Below are 20,210 nucleotides of genomic sequence, written 5' to 3'. Positions count from 1 at the left end.
CTTACTAACAGCCACTGTCTCTAGTATGTAATTGACTTTTTTTAAAAATACCAACTGTTCGTTTGCCGCTCTATAGCGCCCGGAATATAAACTGATTAAAATTATATTCAATGAAATTCTGGTTTCTATATATGCCTTACCCGTAAACTTGATCCAGGCTACCAATAGCCCAGCTTTAGTTGAGATAACAAGGTAACACCCTCTAACAACTATCAGTTCTTCCAGGCAAGGCATGCAGGAAACAATTCCTCCATCCATGGTGCAGCTAGACAGTTCAACTCAATGGCTATAGATAGGCATTCAAATCTTACTCATAGAATATCAATATGGACTCAATTGGTCCAATGAGAATATCCTCACGTTACAATGACTCTACACCGCACTGCCTCTCCTGCGAAGTTCTTTAGTCCTCCGTATAAAACCTACTGAGTTGATGCACTGGGATGGAATGGAAAGTAGCAGGCAAAGTCTAGTATCAAGTCTTTATAATGTAATTCATTCTTGAGCATAATAAATAATAAATACAACGTCGTTGAAGCCATTCGTCATTTGGAAAAAAAAAAAGTCCCTACCCTGTCATACCATCCATATCCATATCATATCCATCATATTTACAGGTTACCCTAAGAAAAGAAAAACCAGAGCTAATCACTCTCACTCAAACTGTCACGGCGTCGCCCACCTCCGTCCCGGCGATATCCCTTACTCAAGCCGGGGATGGGATGGTGGTAGCTCTTGGTTCCCGTGGTGTCGTCGTCCGTCTCGACATTGGAGTACTGGTACTCTGACCGGGTGCCTGCGGAGGAGAAATCAAGGGGTTCCGTATAGCGCGAGCGACGGGCTTGTTTGCGTGGGCTGCTCTGGCGGGAGGAGGGCGAGGAAGTGGACGGAGGCGGGCCTGCTGCTGCTGCTGCTGCTGCTGCGTGGCGGCTTTCTCGTTCCCGTTCACGCTCGCGGCGCCGCTCACGGCGTCGTGCAGCTCGGTCTTCATCCCGCTGACGACGGTCATCCTCGGCTGGCTGGCTGAGCACATCGTCGTTGCCCGGGGTGAAGGAGAAGGTAGAGACGGTGCGGGAGTCCTGCTGGCGGCGGTGGCTGCGGTGGCGCTCATTACCACCACGATGAGTATTGGTGTCGACGGTGTGGGCCGGGGCGGGCTCGTACGCATAGTCGTGCACCTCGCTCATCTCGCTACCCGTGTACTGCGTCGGCGGGTTGGAAGTGTCGTAGCTGCTGCCATGGTAGGTGCCATCTCCTTCGGCATTCATGCCACCGACCCGCGCGGGCTTCTCCTGACGATAGGCGCGCACGTCGTCGTCTGCCTCACCCTCCCAGCGCTCATCTTTCCGTCGGCGCAGCAGCTTCTGCTTGGCGGTCTCCTTGAGCTTGCGCCGGCGCTTGCGGTCCGTCTTCTCCGTCTTTTCAGTCAGCGTGGTTGCCGTCTCCGTGTACGACAGACTATCCGTGTACGTGTATCCGTCGTCGCTGTAGCCTTTCCCCACGACGGACCCGCCGCCAAGTCTCGTGCTCTTGGTCGCATTGCTCAGCGTGCGCCCGTCGGGTCCCTTTCGCCGCAGCACCGTCGACTTGTAATCTTCCCAATCGCCCTTCCGCCAGATGAACCCGCCGTTCTTGGCCCAGAAGAAGAACCAGATCGCTGCCAGCACAAGCGCGGCACCCAGTAGCGCAAACAGACCCAGCAGTCCTTTGTTGTTGATCTTCGTCGGGTCGACTGACCCCTGACCGGGGTCATTCAAGGTTGCCGTCGTCGTCGTCCGGGCCGCAAGTGTCTTGATCACAGCACTGCCCTCGACGAACCCATCGTCTCGCTTGAGAATCTCTCCGAGGAGACTTCTCACGTGGGAGACGGGAGGCATGCTGAGCGTGGCTCAGTGTATCTAGAAATAGAGCAATCAAAGAATGTACATTCCAGAGAGAGGGATCATGGAGTAGTAGTAGTAGTAGTAGTAGAGCTGAATAGAATACCTAGTTTCTCGTTCTCAACCCTATGAACTGTTCTTCGTAGTAAAGAAGAGAAGACAAAATGATCTTTGGAAAAGCAGGTGGTTGACCGAATCCCAGAAATCGCGAGGCTGGGAAGACGCCTGATTGTTTACGTCACCGTTGGTCGGGCAACGGTGCTGAGTCAGCAATGGGAGAGTCCTCAGGCTAAAAAATGGTTGTATCCACAAGGCTGAGGTTAAGCTCATTCAAAATTACGAAACTATGGAGAAGTTTCCGGGGTAAGAGGAAAGGTGAAACTCTGAAGACCATCCTGGATAGTTTCTCTATCTACTGGGCTGATTTCCTAACACTCAACTGCCAACTGAATACAAGACGGTGGGATACAAACACTATGTGGTACATCTGAGAGGAAAGGGGGGTGGGCAGCTACAGCAGAGAAACCAGTAGAGCCAAATGAATTTCCGGGGGGGGGGGGAAGAAATGCAAAGTAAGATTGATAGAAAATGATAGAAAAAAAAAATCACATAACTCAATGGGTATATATCTCTCTTTCCTCCGACGAATCCTCTACCCACGTTCCGGGAATGCTGGGCTGGGGGAGATGTGGTCACAGACACGACAGCAGAACATGCAACGCAAAACAACGCAGCGAGAACAGTCAAAAAAAGTCAATCGACGATTCGACTGAGGAAGATGATACAGGCGCTTGCAAAGTAGTCAAAAACATGGGGAGGGGGAGGGGGGGGAAAGCACAGGGAGGAAAGGTAAAACGCAAAATGTAATAGATATAGCAATAGCATGGCATAGCGTAGCATCCATCAGTCATTGCAGGTCATCAAGAATCGTACAATCATGTCACCGTGATGGACGCGATCGGTCGGAATCAGCGAGGCCCGCCCTTTTTGTCTTCCCTGGAGGTGGCGAACAAAAATCATGCAAAAAGAAATAGGGGATAGAAACAATCACTTGGGGGGGGGTAAAATGAAGAAATAACAGGAATCACTAAAGCCTCCCAGTTTCAGTAAAGAAGCGAAGAACGAAACTTGAAAACTGGAGGGCGGCGTCATCCTATCGACGGGTTTTCATCACCCTCTTCCTCTTTCCAATAAGGAAGAGAGCAAAAAACCCAGGTCATTGACAACACCGCCCTTTTTTTCTCTGCAAACAAAAGAGCCCGACCCTAGAAGGAACAAAACTTTTTTTGTGAAGGGAACAAGAAGAAGTCTTTTTCTCATCACCAAGCTCCGTCACTGCCTGTGTGGGAGAGGCAAGAGAATCGAATGTAACCAAAACAAGAATGAAAAAAAAAAAAAAAACAAAAAAACAAAAAAGGACTCGCCAAGCCGAGCAACCAACCAGCTACCTAGGTAAACCAGTAGATCTGGTTACTCAACCCAATCAATCCATGTAGGCCCGGCTGCTGCTGTAGACAGAACGGCTGGAGCGACGGCTGACCCGGTCGGAGCGACGATCATCGCGAAGCCGGCGGGGGTCATCGACCATGGGCCGTCGGGGCTCGTCGTGGTCGCGGCGGCCACTGGAGCTGCCTGCGTATTCGGAGCGGGCGGGGGGCAGGTACTTCTTGGGCGGCGGCTGGGAGCCGCCGATGTTGAACTCGACCTGGCCGGACTCGCCGGTGCGCACGCTGATGCGTTTGTTGGCGGCCGACTCCTGCGAGAAGCTCATGGTCACCCCGTTCATCATCATGACGATGTTGTTGTCCTCCTCGGGCTTGCTGGCCGAGCCGACGTTGCTGCCGTCACGGGTCCGCGCGTCACTGCCCCGACTGCTGTTCGAGCGGCTCTTCTGGCTTGCACTGTCACTGTCGGCACGCGAGGACGACTTGGCTGTGCGCAGCGCATCCGCGGTCAACGCGACGGGGGCAGATTTGCTGCTCCCCCCGCTGCCGCCACCGCTACTACGACTGCCACCGCTATGCACTTTCTGGTAGGCCTCTGCCTCCCGCTCCTTCTCCTCGACCTCGTCGGTAACACTATCGCTCCCACCGCCCTCGCCGCTGCTGAACGGGTCGTTGTAATACACACGGCGCCGACGGGCACCCTCGATGGCAATCCGAGACGGGCGGGATTCCTGATGGTACATGGTCGACCGGTGGCCCTCGCGCACGCTGTGACTGCGTTCGGGAAGCATGGCTTCTCGCGACATACGACGGTAGGAGTGATCCGACAGGGCGGATTCCATGTCCGACATGTCAAAGGCACGCGAGGGCCGACGGTCGGCGGCGATGGGGCCGGCGGAGGTGAGCGACTTGTGCGGCATCTCGGGCCGTTTCTGATGATGGATGATCTGGGCCTTGTTGTTCCTCATGGGCGGCGGTGGCATGCTGTAGTAGTCCTCGTCCCGTTGGTCGTACATGGGAGCTGGCGGCGGCATGCGTGCCGAGCGTGGCGGCTCTCGCAAGGCCCGCCGGTCCGTCGGCGGCTCCTCGTCGTACTCGGTCGGGGTCGGGGGGTCATAGTCGACGACGGGGCGGTCGTAGACGGACATGCGGCGGCGCGGGGGAGGGTCGCGGCTGCGGGATTCAGATCGGTCGCGATTGCGGGAGTCGGGCAGGGCGGGCGGTAGGTACTCTTGCTGGGCGGAGTAGTAACCGCCCTGTGGTGGTGGTGGTGGTGGTGGCGGCGGCGGCAACTGCTGCAGCTGTTGCTGATGCGGGTAGGTGGGCGGGTACGAGGGTCCGTTGGCATAGGCGGACGAGGCAAAGGGGAGAGGAGGACCATGGTCGTAGTGTTGACGACTGTGGGTCATGGGCGGCGGCGGCGGGGGGGGAAGACCGTAGGGCATGGGCATGCCGCCGGGCATCATGGCGCCATGGAAGCTGACGGGCCGGTTGTTGGTGTGGTAGGAGTTGGAACGGTTGGTGCGAGCGGGCGGGCGACTGCTGTGCGAGACATGGACATCCTGGATGACCGAGGGCGGGTACCGGGCCGACTGGGGGGACGGGGGCGGCGGGTGACCATACTCCTGGAGGGCGTTGGTGTAGTAGGCGGCGGGGGGGTAATCGGAGCGGGAGTCGACCGAGGCGGTCGACGAGTGGTAGAGGCCATGGTCGCACTCCCAGCACTGGCCAGGAAAGTGCCGCACCTGTGCGTTCTCACGCTCACGTCTCCTTGCCTTGGAGGGCGAGCGTTGGCGGTGATGGGCAGCAGCAGCACCAGGAGGGCCCGAATGGCCGGCGCCAGGGTAGGGGCCGACCTGCATTTTTTCCTCGCGCAGCGAGCGGGGGATTTTCTCGCGGCCACGATCTTTACGGCTGGCACCGTTGACGTTCGCACCGACGGCGGTGCTATAGTAGCTGTTGGTGACGATGGTCCTGTTGGCGGCGGCGGCGGCAGCGGCGGCGGTGTTGGTGTTGGTGGTGTTGGTGGTGGAGGTGGAGGTGATCGGCCGTCTGAGGGCGGCGTCCAGCTTAAGAGAGAGGGGGCTCTTCCGGCCCGACGGGGCGGATTGGGTGCTGTTGACAGTCGCCGCCGTCCGGCTGGAGTATCCTGAGTCACTGGAACCGTCTCCAGGGGCGGCAGACAGTCTCAACTCGGCCTTGTTGGGGAGTCTGGCAGGGTGGTGGGCGACTTGACGGGTTTCAGGGAGACTGACGCGAGCATCTTCATCGAAGTCCTCACAGAAGGCGGCGTGAGGAACTTTCCGGGACATGACTCCTTGGGCAGGCGAGCCAAGGCCAGACTAAATTTTTTTTCTCTCCCTCCCTCCTGTGTGTCTCTGTTTTTTTTTTTTTCCTGTAATTTTTTTTTTAGAAATCCGTTCCTGAGGGGTTGCAAATGTCCAGGTGGATGACGTGAAACGTGGTGACCCAACAGGCTTCAGCCTTCAGCACCCACGTCTCGAACGTGACTCCGGTCAATAATACTCTGTACTGAGGGTGTATTCTGGGTTTTTTATTTATTTATTTCGGGGGTTTTTTTACCCTGTGCTGGGTCTCTGGGCCACTCCCAGCGTCCCTAGAGACCTGCAGCGAGATCCGCTTGGAAGGCGAGCGAGGGGCCCCTCCCGACGGCGCGTCTAGATTGCTGTCAGCGGCGGGCGGAGGATTCGTAGTGGCAGCAGCAGCAGCAGCAGCAGCAGTAGTGGTGGTCTCCAGGCGGCGATGATGTCTCCATCGAAACTGCGCGAAACAGAACCGGACTCGGCTTGGTAATTGGGAGGGGTCAGAAGGGCGAGAAGCGAGGAAGAGTGCAGCTGGCAGTCTGTGAGTGGAGGGCACAAGCAGGTTAGCTACCAGACAGGCTGCAGAGACTGCAGAGTGCAGAAAGTCAGCTGTGTAACCTGGGAGCCACTGACCAGGCACTCTTTTTTTTTTTTTTCTTCTTCTTCTTTCTGTACAGACGGGTCGTAAGATTGTGTATGTTGTTGTACTGTGGTAAAGGTGGGAAAGTGGTAAATCGGTGGGGGGGGGCGGTGGAGCAGGAGGAAAGAGCGCTCACAGCATCGGCGAACGAAGGGGGGAAACAGAAGCCAGGCAAGAAGCAGGCGAGAGAGTCGGACGGAGCCAGCAGGAGAGAGAGGAAAAGTCGCTAGCGGCGAGGAGACGATGCAGGAGGGCGCAAGAGGCGATCTCTGGGCTCTTGTACCCAACGCAGGCGTCGGAGGATCAGACGAATGAACGGGGAAGAGTCGGAGAGAGAATTTCGTGGGCGACCGGCCGATCGGAAGGGAGTCAATAATACTGAAATACGGAAATATAATAAATCTTTATATAAATATACAAAGTAATATTTCTCAAGACTATTGATCTACGGAGGCGACGGAACCATTTGATATGCTCCAGGGCAAACTCTTGAGAGCTGGAGATCTTTGCTTATTCTGATTATTACTCTGCGCCTGTACACTGGTTGATGTGCATGTAGTAAATGTGTAGTAAATGTGTAGTAAATATGTATATTATAGACTATCTATATAGTTCTCCATATACTTATACTTATACTATAATCAATAACAATGGATCCATGGTTCCTTTATTTCTAGTTATGTATCAACCCCGCCATCTTATGTAAGCATCAGCCCCTCCAAGGTCTGCCCGAAGGCCCAACGCGGCCCAAGTAATTACAGAAGTTCTATTCAGGTATTCTATTGTTGTATTGTATTCTATTGTCTCTCGTCTATTATTCTACCATACTACATACTACTCCGTACAGAATTACCCCGGCCAAGAGTTCGAACTCTACCTAGTATCAATAGAGTATTGAACTAAGAACTATCGAGGTGGTTACTATCGGTAATAGTAATAGTTTAATATAATTATATAACGCAATACAGCACAGTGAGCAATTGACTGTCTTGCGGTGGAGCATGGAACTTTCGAAGCCCGCTAGAACTTATAACTATTAATTAACTAATGGCTAACTAATAGTTACTAGTCAATTAAATACAACCTCCTAGAGCCACTCTTCCGAGACGCCGCCAGATCTCGCCCAACGTCGGGCACTGATGCGCTAGTCGATACAGAGAGGTGGTCTAGATGACTCATAGAGAAAAGCTTTTGTATTGCTTAGTTTAGTCTCCGTACGGAGTACTCTGTACTAGGTAGAAGCCAAGTGAGCACCTAAATTGCTCCATAGGATGGCATACATCTGTAGTATACTAACTGATCTACCTCTCACATATTATGACGCAATTTCTACTCCTCCGTACAACTTGTACTCGCTTTTCACCTCGACAAGTACGGAGTACGGAGTACTCCAGACAAGTACTCCGTACTCCGTACAGAGTAACTATGTCATACGTACTGCAGACCTTTTTATACTCCGTACGATAAGCAGAAGCAGCAGGATCGGCTGGCATACAAGATCTTGTGCTTAGCATGGGATCACCCGATCACCGCTTCTCTCGGATCTATCCGACGTCGAGTGATACCCTGCCTAGCACAGACAATGGCTATTCAGCTAGTGTGTAGGTACTTACTAGCTAAGACGAGGCTGGTACTTTATGCTGGAGGTTACGGCATAATGCTGTCTTTAATCACTGCACAAGATAGCCCTATAGAGATCAAGTCCAATAGCCTTTTGGGGCGAACAGTCAATAACTGGATCTAGTTAGAGTATTTCAGTGTGAATCATCTTAATTCAAGCTTTCCGTCGTATGGCTCCCTTCGCCATGACGCACTACTGCAGGGCATCGAGCTCGATCAGGAACAGATCCATTGCGAGAATTGGCGGCCTTCGTCTCAAAGGAAGGGGACTGCATACGTGCGAGTCCACCGTTCTGTGTTCAAGGGTGGCATGTCCAATGCTTGATCATTGCAGTCGGAGGATTTTTCTTTTCTTGATGACCAAAGAACATCCCTGCGGATTTTTTGGAAAATTAGGTAGGGCATGGGAGATCCTTTTTTTTTTGCCTTTGGAAATGACGTAGGCCGGACATATCACGGAACCATCGACAATAGTCATGTCTGGACTCACTCTCCCTGATCACCGCCTCCCATGCATGTCTGCAGGTGTGTTCAACCTCCAACGTGCATCTGAGGATGTTTTCTTCGACTTGGGCAGCATCACATTCTGGCTAATATGTAATGCTGCCCATGGTCCTGATGGTGAGCTTGTCTGTAGAGCGATCGATCTAGTCTTGGGGAAACGATGACGGGGGGAGATATGCAGGATATCTTTAGCATTCTCGGTGTCCTCTGGACAGAGTTTCTCTTTCAAAGATCTTTCAAAGACTTCATACAAACGTTTATCTTGGTTCTCATTACTTTTCCCCTGACACCGAGTATAACCGCGGGACATAATGCCTGCGCAAGAAGTTTGTTCCCCGCGAGATTAATTACTCTTTAGACATTCATTGCCGAGAAAGTGTGCGGCCATGTTTCTAGGTGTTTCGAAAGGCGGCTATCATGCTATGATTCATTCCTCAAATGCTTGAGGTCTTCTCATACAGATCTTTTGGGAGAAAGGATTGGGGTCAGTGTATCAAAGGTAGCACGACATATGAGACCCCGAGGTTCTGGCAGGGAGAAAGATAACCGTATAATCAGGATGGAATAGCAATACTAGACAAGATTAGGATCCCGTCTTTCAGCCTCGTTGGTTCGCAGTCTACGGTAGCACCTACTTATCTGATAATCCTATTTCACTTTTGTAAACATACCACATGTGACGTCCTCTTCGGAAAACCACAGGAGACATCTGCCGTAGCAATGGGGGCTGGAATCTCAATTCCACTACCATTACAACTCAAGACTGCCGTCAATCGTTTGACTTGTGTTAGAGAGTCAATGAGCCTCACTTTGAAGTGTAGTTCACTGCCCGCTAAAGGAGTATTGTGCGAAAATCTTGTTAGATCCTGTGTAGCAGATGGATTCAGCTTAAGAAACATCCTGACGCATTGCATACTCCTATAGAGTGTATCCCAACTCTACTGCCTGGCAACCTTCCCATGATTCCGGGGAAATACAGTTTCGCACAACTCTTTATGCTTCTCGGCCGAGACGAGGCTGATGTTCTAATTATAAACGTCTGGTTATTCCGTTAGTGGTGAGCCATGGTACGCTGCGGGTATTCTGGGAGACCTTCATTGAACCTTCTGTGTCGTCGTCAGCAATATATCCTCGGCACTTATTATAAGGCTCTGACGCTCACCTTCTCGGCGAGAAACCTCGCTCTTTTGGTAAGTTGTCTCAGACGGTGACATAAATAGTTATATATTGCGTGCCGAAATGCCCTGGCCACGAGGGGAGAGATGACAGGTAGGGCTTTTATAGCCAAGTAAAAAGTGAATTATCTGTAGATATTACTATGAATAAGTCTATAATATAGAGGTGTTATTGACTCACTTTTTCTAATCAATTCGGACTTCAGATACCAATGAGGCCTACAGTTGATATTGCCTCTGTAAATCAGCCTTTTTTCTCTAAACAAATAGTTCAATACTATATTAGCCTAGAACTCTTAGTATAAGGTATAATAGTAGCTTGGACAGCCATAGTCAGCAAGTCTGAATCGTTTATAGTTTCAGATTTGTTTCACGGAGGCTACTATGGAGATTCTGTAGGGTCAAAGCATTTCCTAGACATATTTTGCAAGAAGATAAATGAATAGTCACCTTCCGAGCTCGCTTCTCGACTCTATTACCCCAGTCATGCAGCTCTTTGGTCCGCTTGACCTGCTTGGACGAGGCTGAGGTGATAGTATGGCTTGTATCATGACATCAGTGGCAGATGCTCCGTTTCCCGCGCGATCGGGTCATCGGGTAGAGATGGCAGGGATAAGAATCCGTGTAATCTTCATGGATAATGAGTAGCAAACAATACGCGCAGCTTTAATAGGCTGTTGGTGAAATCAAGGCCACGCGTCAAGTGACCAGAGGAAATAGTGAGGCCCCTTGACCTTAGGTTGCTGTTTTAGTGGTTGGGTTTCTGATCTATTTTCCAATCCCAAGGGTAGAATATCCCCATGTTTCTTTCTTTTCTTTGCTTTTCCAAGAACAAAAAGGAGGTTTTAGAAAAGTGTCACAAAATGATGCCATCTATGAAATGCACCTCACTATGATGCATACTTGTGCCCGAAATTGATACGCCCGAATATGCCAAAGAAAAAAGAAAACAGTAAACTAAGGAGAGGAGGAAATGGAGTGGATGACATGCCAAAAACCAAATGGGATATCATGAACATGGAGCGGGAAGATGTTAAGCAAAAATTCGGTCATAATCAGAGCCGCAAAGAAAGGAGCGAGGAGCTCTTAGAAAGCATAGGGTCATCGATTTGCCGAACACGAGCAGATGAACAAGACCTTGCTTCCAGTCCTGTCCATTCAGAGTTGTAGGTAGCTGTCCGCGGAGGGGTTCTCATCTTTGTGTCATCGTGATCCCAGTAAGCCAGTACCAAATCACTGATCTCGAGCGGGTCCCAGCCATCCTCTTTCAGTTTGCACAGATCGGTCATGGTTTGAAGACGAAAGATCTCGACTCTTGAGTGGCGCAGTTGATGGAGAATCCATTTGCTGATAAACTCGGCTGTATTCACCTTCTTGGACATCCCCGGCTGGAAGAATGGCGCTGGGTCTTCAAGCTCACTAATATGGAGAGGCTCGGATGGCTGGTAAGAGTAGGCGAATTCTTCCAGTTGCAGATCGTGTACAGCAGCTATGACTTCTTCTTCCCTGGGCTGCTCGTCGAGTAGACCTTCTTCCTCGCAAATAGCTCGTAGCCGTGCCATATCAATCGATATCTCCTTGAGCTCCTCCTGTAATAAACGCTTTTTCTCGCCATATAGACGTAGGAATTCCAATGACTCATCATTAATGGGAACATCCACGTTATCTCGGGCACTCTGCCTCTCGGTGATTTCATAGTACTCCGAATCTAAGTCAGCAATGCGTTCTTTCTGAATTTGGGCATCGCCCATGCGAGAAAGATAGTCATGCAAGCTAGGCGGTTCTTCCAATGGTGCGCTGATGGTGGATGCAGAGTCTTCCGAGTCTAGGTCTTCACGTTCCAGCCCATCTGCTTGATCAACTGCAGGAAGGACTCGGGAAGCAAGGTGCGAAACCTTTTGGTTCAATTTCATCAATGCCCATTCCTCTGTTTCTAGCTCCTCTTCCGCCTGGTGATAGTTCCTTTCAAGTTCCAGGTAGGCATTAGTCACCGCTTCCAGCTTTTCAAAGTCCGAATGGAGAGATTGTATATCAGTGGAATGCCTTTGTGCAGAAAGTGCACTGATCTTCTTCGTGAGCGCGCCGCGAGCTCCAGCTTCTTCGTACCTCTTATACCTCAACCCGAGTCTTAATTCACGGACCTGCAGTCGCTTTACAGACACATCACTTTGCTTGTCGACTAGTTGCCCAATAGCATTGAGGAGCTTTATTGGGCAGTCCGTCCAATCAGATTCTTCTTCCGTTTGACAGGCTATGGAAAACTGATTTGGTGTTGGTGATTGAGGCTGGGTAGGCCCATTATCCGCATTGACAACGGTCTCCGGTGGCTCGGCAGCTAGGTCATTGCTCCTCAAGTTTTCCACCGACGGCGGCTGAGAGTGTGAAATCTCCAAAAAGGACTCCTGGGACGGGTTGGAGCCGCTGTCATGCACAGTTGTCTGGTGGAAGGTTGTCCGACCCAACTCTGGTACCCCATCGGCGTCGTCAAGAGTCGACCTTGGTATGCAGCCAGGGATCTCCGACAGAGGAATTGAAGAACCTTCTAATATGTCTCTGGTACTCAAGCGACGCCTGCCGTAGTCTCTGCCTTCGATGGGTTTTGTCTAGACATATCCTCGCATACCTTAGTAAGCATATCTTCCTAGGCTAGGGAGGAGCCATGTTACCTGCTTTTTTTCACCACTCCTTGCCTGCGATCGCCCTGGCCAAGTCGCCATTCTCTTTAGAGCGACCAACGTGACATTTCCCATGGGTGTAGCAGCGGAAAATTGCCGAAGAGGAGATGGAGAGGGGGGGGGGGGGGGGGGGGGTCAGCAAGAACAAGCGGTCAAAGTCGGAGGAGGGTTCAGGATGCTTTTATTGGTCCTCCGCCTTGTACTCGTGGATGATGGTAGCGATATAATGGCGTGGAGTCAGACTCTGAGCATGGGATATTTCTTTTTTCGCGGCTGGAGACCTTTCCAACCCTGGATGTTGCATGGAGTAGCTACATCTGGGAAAAGGGGGGGGTTGTTTGGTGTTGTTTTGAGTGAGTGATTGGGAAGCAAGTTGGGCGGAATGTCTGTGTTGTCTCCCCTCTCTTTCTCCTATCACACCACAGCATTCGACACTCCCCCTCCTTTCTTTAGGCCCCGAGAAACACCGTTTCATCTAGTTCAGATATCAACGAGTCAAGATCATGCCTCCTCGCTCGCGATAAACAAGGTCTTCGGACGGGATGCATACAGTAGCGCCCGCTGACCCCGGCGATATCCGGCAGCACAGGACAAGGGGCTACGAGACTTGTGAGTGGCTTCATTCTGTCGAACCAATGACAGCAACTTTTGTCTGACCCCCCTCATTAAGGAATGGTCAAGGATAGGACTCGATCAACCCGAGCAGCTGCCAGTACCACTCATCTTCGGCGTGTCCCCACCCCGCTGCGATCCAGTACAAGTCAGTCATCATGTGCAAGTACGGAGCGCCGTCTGCGAGTCACAGGAAGACAAGTGCTCCGTATAATGCGGTTGCACGGGCCTACCGGCATCTTCCAGTGGAGATAGCTCCATCCGTGATGCGTTTGCTTGGTGCTTGGAATGAGGTTAAGAGCCGCATGGAAGTCAGTGTACTTCGCCCGTATGGAGGAGTATTTGTTCCCGCAGTGCTGGGGACCCTAATGATCCGTGATGCTTCCCCATTTCTGCAAAGACAAGGCTTTGGGCCGTCATCTTCTCTTGTCGTCGTCTGTTTTCGCTATATATATAAGTGAAACGGCTACTGTTATCAGTAGTTGAAGTCCTCCGGTAGGGTCTGTTGTGCTGAGGTCACGCAATGTCTAGTCGCCATGGCGTCTGATAGAAATTATTCGGACCGTTATGGTCACTCTCAGCAAGCCGGATACTATGGTCAGTACTAGTTGGTGACTTGGATAGACCCTTCCGATTGTCTAACGACTGCTGTGTAATCAACAGATGGCTATGCCCACGATCAGCAAGGTAGCATGCAAAGCACACAGTCCGGGTAATTAGACTATTCTGGGACCTGTCCGTCCCGACTTGTTCTAAATTGTGACAGAAACTTCTACCGTGGTCGTCACCCATCTGGTGGATACGGCTCAAACCAATCTTATCCATCCCGCCAATCTGGCTCAGACCAATCTCAGTCATCCTACTACCATCAATCCAGACGATTTGATCGCCATGGCTATGATCAAGATGAGCCTAGTTCAGACAATCACATTGACCATCCGGATTCTCCAGATAACCCAGAGATAGATTTGCCTCCAGAGAAAGAGCCGTTTGGATATACATCTTCATCTCCCAATGGTAATGACTGTCGTGAACCTATCGGATATCAAGTCCATGATATCCCTACAGCTCAGCATCTAGAGCTTGTCCCTGGGTGAGTATTGACGATCTTCCGGCTCGAAGTCAACTTCGTCAGGCTAATAACGGAAAGCAGAGATATAAATAAGAGAAGACGCGACTCTGGCATTAGTGGCATTGCCCGGTCTCATCATTCCGGGATACCGCCTCATTCACAACGCCAGTCATATGAGAGCTCCGGCTTGGATCTTCAGTCCAACCAAGATAGCCACAGGCCCCCTCGTGGCCGCAATCATCAGAAAGTAAGACGTCTTGAACATTTTATCCAAACTTAAATGGCATTTCACTCACCGCCAAGCAGGACGAAATGCATCCTATCACAGAGGACAACTTGGATAGAGTTCATGGCCCGAGAGATAGCCTAGATCCCAGTATGCTAACCTCACATCTACATCATTGTTGGACAACTCATTAAAGTGGTGTAGGCTTCAAGGTCCAGGGCAACCCCCGGAGATTTTTCAAAGCTGGAAGAGTATGTTGTCTTCTCATAGAGGGAATCTGTGGCTGACAGGGCTAAACAGGTGTTTGCACTTCTCTGGCACCAAAATCGCGGTCAGAACAATAATACGGCTGGTAGTAACACGGCTCCCAGCAATTTCACGTCATATGGACTATATGGCCAGCCGATCTACAGCTGTATCAGAAGAATGGTTGTCTTCAAAGAACGCAATGGGTCTGCCTTATGTTTGTAAGTCTGATCCCCAATTCTGCCCCATGAAGTAGGCCAAGTACTTAGGTAACTGACTGAGTCTACTAGACCCATCAGTACCTACTCCAGACAGGGTGTGGGAAAGCACGGCGTCGATCCTTCGAAGCATTCAATCATCCACATGGAAGGTGTTTCTCCCGAGAGAGGCCCGAATGAACCTCTAATGACCAAGGATCCCATCGCTGTTGTGCCAACGAAAGCCGACTGCAAATTGGACAAAATGTCACGTATTGATTTTGAAAAGATTCATAATGTGGAGCATAACCAGAGAGTTATGCCAATTGGAAAGATTTCAGAGGGATCAATGCCTAAGTTCATAGGCTACGCAAAGTCTGAACTGGCCAAATAATCACTCCATTATATCTATGCCAGAATGGACGCTTCATGTCCTACCTCACTGAGTCTGAATAGTACCTTCGTGCTCCCTCGATTCCTCAGTGATTGAGCAATATGAATACGCAACTCTTATGCTATGAAACAGGGTTTTGCCTTACTTTATAGCATCTACGATTTTGTCACCGAAGAGTGGCCAATTTCTTCTTTTTTTCTCATCTATTCTTCAGCCAGTCAAGCTATGATCTTTCTGTCAGACTGACATTGCTCTATGCCTCCAACTTTCTATTTTCTTTTTTATGTGATACGACAGATTATAACTACAGACGAGTATAATGAGCATGCTCAACGGCTATCAGTGCTTTGGATACTGCCACCTCGCACTTTTCTCCCATTTCGTTTCGGGTATTTTGAGCAGAATCTAGTCATTCTCTTATACATAAGTTTTTCCCTTTCCCCTTTTCTTATTGCTATTCAGTGGATGTTTATCTGCCTTCCCAGGGAATACGTTTTGTTCTTATTCCCTCCAACAGCATATCATGTCTCTAGTCTCTCATTAACTAGCTAGTTGATTGTTTCTCGAGCAATGATCCAACTATCCCATACTATCCTTCAAGGTAAACCAATGTCATCATCATCCTTATTCGAAGCTTGAAGTTCAAAGATCTCATAGCCAGACGGCTTCGTATATCCCAAGTACTCGTATACCCGCTGATCAAGTAGCTGTAGCGGGAGTGGTCTTTTCAGTCTTTGGCTGGCGAGTGCTTCTGAAGACAAGCACAGTCAGGGCTGTAGTGATCATAAAGAGCAGCCATTCGCAGGCCCCAAAGACAGTCGCCGCCTTGAGCACCGCACAGCAGTTATGTCCTGAAGGACATACATCGCTTCCTCCTGCTGGACAGACATCATTCCCGATATTTACAGCCACGGCAATGAAACCAGCAAGCCAAGAGAGGACAGCAACAGCCTCCCCGACGACATAAATATAGCCCATCCATATATGATCCACGAATCTGGTTCTTCCAGCAATGATAGGTAATAAGACGACCAGAAACGTCCACGCGGCACAGAACATCAAGAAGCCCCATGCATCGGGGACGCCGGTTGTTAAGTATAGATCGCCAAACCAGGAGTCTTCATATGAACTGTAGCTGCGAAATGAGTTGATAGCTAGATAACTAGATTAGAACCTGAATAATCGAGTATGACAGGATACATATATATATATTCTCCTTACCGTAGCCATCTGTTCCCATAATAGCGATGGCGAAGATGAGCTGTAGGGCTCGCAGAGTAAAATTGACCGTTTGACTCGCCGCCATATTTAACAATCTGTGGTAAAATTTAGGAAGAGATGACGGAGGGATATAGAGCAATTGACCCATAAGTAAGAAGCACGGCATAAAATAAGAGATAAATAATTCCTAGTTAAGGGATTTGATGGCTTATTAGGCAGGACCAGGCAACAGGATTATAGACAGTAGATACCTAGGATGTTGTAGGGATTCATGGGCCAGAGCCTATCAGATTCGGCTCTAAATCCTTTGATATATATATAGCAATACTCAGATCAATTAAAAGATTTGACAAAATCCAGGGGGCCACTAGACCACTGAGCCACTAAAAATGTCCAGACATTAATTAGGGCCCTGTATGGTCATATATTCCTGTGACAAAAGATTATAAAGTGACCTTTTGATAGAATAATTGCTACTCAAGGCATATTGTTTATAGCCGAGTCAGCTAGAGTGACGACCCATGGTCTAATACCACCCATGTCAAAGGTAGTATGAAGATTAATATCTGAAGGTTATTAAGAATAATACATAAGTTCAATTGGGACAAGATCGCCCAGTTCTGCACTAAGGTGCTAAAAGATGACAAGCGAGCTGGATGAGGGGGTAAGACGAAGTGACGTCGTGAGCATAAATAGTACCTCGTCATCGTCGCCGGCATCATTGACATCTTAATATTGTGATACTCTTCTAACTACCTGTACGATCATAGTACAACAAGCAACCATGGCTGCCGCAGTAAAAAACAGCCTCTTTGGATATGCTAGGATTAGGTTGGCTAACGAGGAAATAGCCCGCCATTGGCGGCCTCTTCGCCGTCGAGATCCCCATTACAAACCTTGAGCGCTCGCAAAAGTTCTACTCGGAGCTCTTTGCCTGGGAGTTTGCCGGTGCACTGCCTAAAGAGACCGAGGGCATCAAGACGCTGCATTTTTTCACTGATGCCTCCAAGTCGATCAGGGGGGCCCTGTTGCTCCTTGACGAGGGATACTCGCCCAAGTCGGCCGGTAAGGAGGGCTGGGGCGTGTACCCCACGTTTATCGTTGGCGACGTTGGTGAGGCCATTCAAAAGGCCGAGGCTCTCGGCGGAGGTGTTAAGACGTATGTTCCTCTTCTCCCCTTACTCTTCTTCTCTTGACCACCTGTACATGAGTGGACTTGTGTACTGATTTGTGCTCCCGATAATACAGTCCCCGGACCGAGATCCCCAACGGTATGGGTGTAGTCGGACACGTCGTTGACCCTGATAATAATGTCATCGGCCTCTGGTCGCTGAAGTGAGGCTGTTTATATGCTCGTGCCTTTTACTGCGGTAAATGAGAGGGATTCAAGAGAGGCTGGTATTGGGTGTGCTTTCTACTGGAACATGGACACAAGATGGTGGTTAGTCGCCGTCTGGCCGATTGACGGGAAAGACAGTTATAATTCAGGCTTCTTCTGCCAGAAATGAATGGAAATATTAATCAATTGCTATCATATGTTAGTATGTTCAAGGCAATAATATGGTGACACCCTTTCCTTCTATATAGGGATTCCGTGCTATAACCTAGGTATTAAGGCAGTCAGGCGCCTAGTGCTTGGAGCCATTTAATTCTATCACAATTCTATTTCAATTCTTGTCTTATTTCCTATATTGATTTAAGTCCTAGTTCTTTCTATAGATTTAACCCAATCATTAATTTCTGCCTATTTTCCAAGGCATAAAAAAGATAAGATATCCTCGCGGCCGGAAAATCTCACCGCCCGACAGATTTTCCCAAGCGGCAGACTAAGAAAAGTCTCCAGGACATGATTTAACATTATCTTCTCCTCAGATCAACCCTTCTCGCTCTCACGACCTGCAGAGCCGCCGATAAAAATGAAGCGGAAGCTCGATGCCAATGACGTTCCCTCCACAGATGCCGTGGAGGAAAATGACGCCGTCGACCCCAGTTTTGAGGCCCTCGACCCGAGGTTGCGCCAGGCTTTAATCAAAGAGAAGTTCACAAAGCCCACTCTCGTGCAGTCGAAAGCGATTCCGCTGGCTCTTGAAGGAAAAGATATTCTTGGTGCGTTGTGTTTTATTTGAAGCCTGTATGTGGTTGACATCGCTGACTGAAAACAGCTCGGGCAAAGACTGGCTCCGGCAAGACTGCTGCATATGTTCTGCCGATCTTGCAGACGATTCTCCAAAAGAAAGCCGTAAGAAAATTCCTGCCCATTGGGCGACTTCTTTACAATTTTTTTCCTTTGGAAGGAACGGCTCTAATCGGATTCAATAGAGCAACCCCTCCTTGAAAGCTACCACCGGTCTAATCCTCGTCCCGACTCGAGAACTCGCCGAGCAAGTCCAAAAGGTTGTCACGACGTTCGCTGCATTCTGTGGAAAGGAGGTCCGCTCTGTGAACCTCACCCAAAAGGTTTCCGATGCTGTACAGCGATCCATGCTTTCTGATTGCCCCGATATTGTCATCTCCACCCCCGCTCGAGTACTGGCCAACATCAACAACTCGGCTCTTTCGCTGGAGCAGCTCACACATCTCGTCATCGACGAGGCTGACTTGGTGCTTTCATACGGGTACGAGGATGATATCAATGCTCTTGCAAAGGCCGTTCCACGAGGCGTGCAGACATTCCTCATGAGCGCCACTCTCACCTCGGAAGTCGATACCCTCAAGGGCTTGTTTTGCCGGAGCCCAGTCATTCTCAAGCTGGAAGAGACAGAGGATAAGGGCGGCGAAGTCAGCCAGTTCATTGTCAAGTAAGCTTCATGATTGATACTAGCCATTCGTTTGGTTCATTGCTGACTGCCTTGTCTCAGATGCGCGGAAGACGAAAAGTTCCTCTTGACCTATGTCATCTTCAAGTTACAGTTGGTGAAAGGAAAGTGTATTATTTTCGTGGCCGACGTCGACCGGTGCTACCGTGTCAAGCTTTTCTTAGAACAGTTCGGCATCAAGAGCTGTGTCCTCAACTCAGAATTACCCGTCAACTCCAGAATACACGTGGTTCAAGAATTCAACAAAGGTGTCTACGACATTATTATCGCTGCTGATGACGAAGAGGTCATGGGATCTCGAAAAACGGCGAAGAAATCCAACGAGGGGGAGGACGCCGAGGCCAAGGAAGAGTTCGGCTCTAGCGACGAGGAAAACCAGGCTGAAGAGAAGGAGACTAAAGAATCGAAACGCAAGGCTCCCTCGCGCCCCGAGAAGCGCCGCAAACTCACAGCCAAGGAGAAGGACTACGGGATCTCCCGGGGCATCGATTTCCAGAACGTTGCGTGCGTCCTCAACTTTGATTTGCCCACGAACTCGAAATCGTACACCCACCGGATCGGACGAACAGGTCGCGCGGGGAAGACTGGGATGGCATTATCATTTGTGGTCCCATCAGACCTGTTCGGCAAGCACAAACCCACCTCGGTCTCGACTGCGAAGCACGACGAGGGCGTGCTCGCCAAGATCGTCAAGCGCCAGTCCAAGCTGGGCCACGAGGTGAAGCCGTATCACTTCGAGATGAAGCAGGTGGACGCCTTCCGGTACCGGATGACAGACGCACTGCGGGCCGTGACCCGGCTGGCGGTACAGGACGCGCGGGCGCGCGAGATCCGCCAGGAACTGATCAAGAGCGAGAAACTCAAGCGCCACTTCGAGGAGAACCCGGACGAGCTGCGCCATTTGCGCCACGACGGCGAGCTCCGCGCCGCCCGCATCCAGCAACACCTGAAGCACGTCCCGGAGTACCTGATGCCCGCCAAGGGCCGCAAGGGCATCTCCTCCGAGGATGTAGGGTACGTCGGGTTCCGCAAGGCAAGCGAGAATCGCATCCGCAAAGCGAGAGAACGCAACCGCAATAAGGGGCGGGGGAAGAAGTCTAGCAAGGTTGATCCCTTGAAGACGTTTAACAAAAAGTGAAAGTACTATATTAAATGTACATAGC

At 50.3% G+C, this 20,210-nt stretch overlaps 8 protein-coding genes across 8 annotated transcripts; 3 read left to right on the top strand and 5 right to left on the bottom strand.

Annotated features, from left to right (window-relative positions):
• Nucleotides 1-547: 547 nt before the first annotated feature.
• ASPZODRAFT_132270 (hypothetical protein) lies at nucleotides 548-2,054 on the bottom strand. Its single transcript, XM_022722975.1, has one exon. The coding sequence runs from the start codon at nucleotides 1,875-1,877 to the stop codon at nucleotides 645-647; it is 1,233 nt and encodes a 410-aa protein (XP_022581793.1). The 5' UTR covers nucleotides 1,878-2,054; the 3' UTR covers nucleotides 548-644.
• A 1,309-nt stretch (nucleotides 2,055-3,363) lies between these two features.
• ASPZODRAFT_151787 (hypothetical protein) lies at nucleotides 3,364-5,637 on the bottom strand (the record flags this gene model as incomplete). Its single annotated transcript, XM_022725776.1, has 2 exons — nucleotides 3,364-5,272; nucleotides 5,375-5,637. 2 exons carry the CDS (start codon nucleotides 5,635-5,637, stop codon nucleotides 3,364-3,366), a joined length of 2,172 nt encoding a protein of 723 aa, XP_022581792.1.
• A 250-nt stretch (nucleotides 5,638-5,887) lies between these two features.
• Nucleotides 5,888-8,141, bottom strand: ASPZODRAFT_15962 (hypothetical protein; the record flags this gene model as incomplete). Its single annotated transcript, XM_022726418.1, has 2 exons — nucleotides 5,888-6,131; nucleotides 8,104-8,141. The coding sequence occupies 2 exons, from the start codon at nucleotides 8,139-8,141 to the stop codon at nucleotides 5,888-5,890; spliced, it is 282 nt and encodes a 93-aa protein (XP_022581791.1).
• A 2,502-nt stretch (nucleotides 8,142-10,643) lies between these two features.
• ASPZODRAFT_142024 (hypothetical protein) lies at nucleotides 10,644-12,223 on the bottom strand (the record flags this gene model as incomplete). Its single annotated transcript, XM_022724808.1, has 2 exons — nucleotides 10,644-12,191; nucleotides 12,212-12,223. The coding sequence occupies 2 exons, from the start codon at nucleotides 12,221-12,223 to the stop codon at nucleotides 10,644-10,646; spliced, it is 1,560 nt and encodes a 519-aa protein (XP_022581790.1).
• Nucleotides 12,224-13,411: 1,188 nt separating this feature from the next.
• On the top strand, nucleotides 13,412-15,010 carry ASPZODRAFT_142023 (hypothetical protein; the record flags this gene model as incomplete). Its single annotated transcript, XM_022724807.1, has 8 exons — nucleotides 13,412-13,472; nucleotides 13,539-13,587; nucleotides 13,642-13,968; nucleotides 14,065-14,194; nucleotides 14,254-14,323; nucleotides 14,378-14,424; nucleotides 14,474-14,640; nucleotides 14,719-15,010. 8 exons carry the CDS (start codon nucleotides 13,412-13,414, stop codon nucleotides 15,008-15,010), a joined length of 1,143 nt encoding a protein of 380 aa, XP_022581789.1.
• Nucleotides 15,011-15,340: 330 nt separating this feature from the next.
• On the bottom strand, nucleotides 15,341-16,387 carry ASPZODRAFT_132262 (hypothetical protein). Its single transcript, XM_022722974.1, has 2 exons — nucleotides 16,232-16,387; nucleotides 15,341-16,164 (listed from the first exon to the last, which is right to left on the bottom strand). The coding sequence occupies exons 1-2, from the start codon at nucleotides 16,314-16,316 to the stop codon at nucleotides 15,710-15,712; spliced, it is 540 nt and encodes a 179-aa protein (XP_022581788.1). The 5' UTR covers nucleotides 16,317-16,387; the 3' UTR covers nucleotides 15,341-15,709.
• A 482-nt stretch (nucleotides 16,388-16,869) lies between these two features.
• Nucleotides 16,870-17,884, top strand: ASPZODRAFT_25342 (hypothetical protein). Its single transcript, XM_022727997.1, has 3 exons — nucleotides 16,870-17,027; nucleotides 17,083-17,390; nucleotides 17,480-17,884. Exons 1-3 carry the CDS (start codon nucleotides 17,016-17,018, stop codon nucleotides 17,568-17,570), a joined length of 411 nt encoding a protein of 136 aa, XP_022581787.1. The 5' UTR covers nucleotides 16,870-17,015; the 3' UTR covers nucleotides 17,571-17,884.
• A 263-nt stretch (nucleotides 17,885-18,147) lies between these two features.
• On the top strand, nucleotides 18,148-20,185 carry ASPZODRAFT_151785 (hypothetical protein; the record flags this gene model as incomplete). The annotated part of the gene is made up of 4 exons (XM_022725775.1): nucleotides 18,148-18,337; nucleotides 18,394-18,470; nucleotides 18,551-19,029; nucleotides 19,090-20,185. The coding sequence occupies 4 exons, from the start codon at nucleotides 18,148-18,150 to the stop codon at nucleotides 20,183-20,185; spliced, it is 1,842 nt and encodes a 613-aa protein (XP_022581786.1).
• Between the last annotated feature and the right edge of the window lie 25 nt (nucleotides 20,186-20,210).

The sequence above is a fragment of the Penicilliopsis zonata genome (assembly GCF_001890105.1).
Source record: "Penicilliopsis zonata CBS 506.65 unplaced genomic scaffold ASPZOscaffold_6, whole genome shotgun sequence".
Lineage (NCBI taxonomy): Eukaryota > Fungi > Ascomycota > Eurotiomycetes > Eurotiales > Aspergillaceae > Penicilliopsis > Penicilliopsis zonata.
The sequence above is the reverse complement of the archived record's forward strand: the minus strand, read 5'-3'. Positions and strand labels throughout refer to the sequence as shown.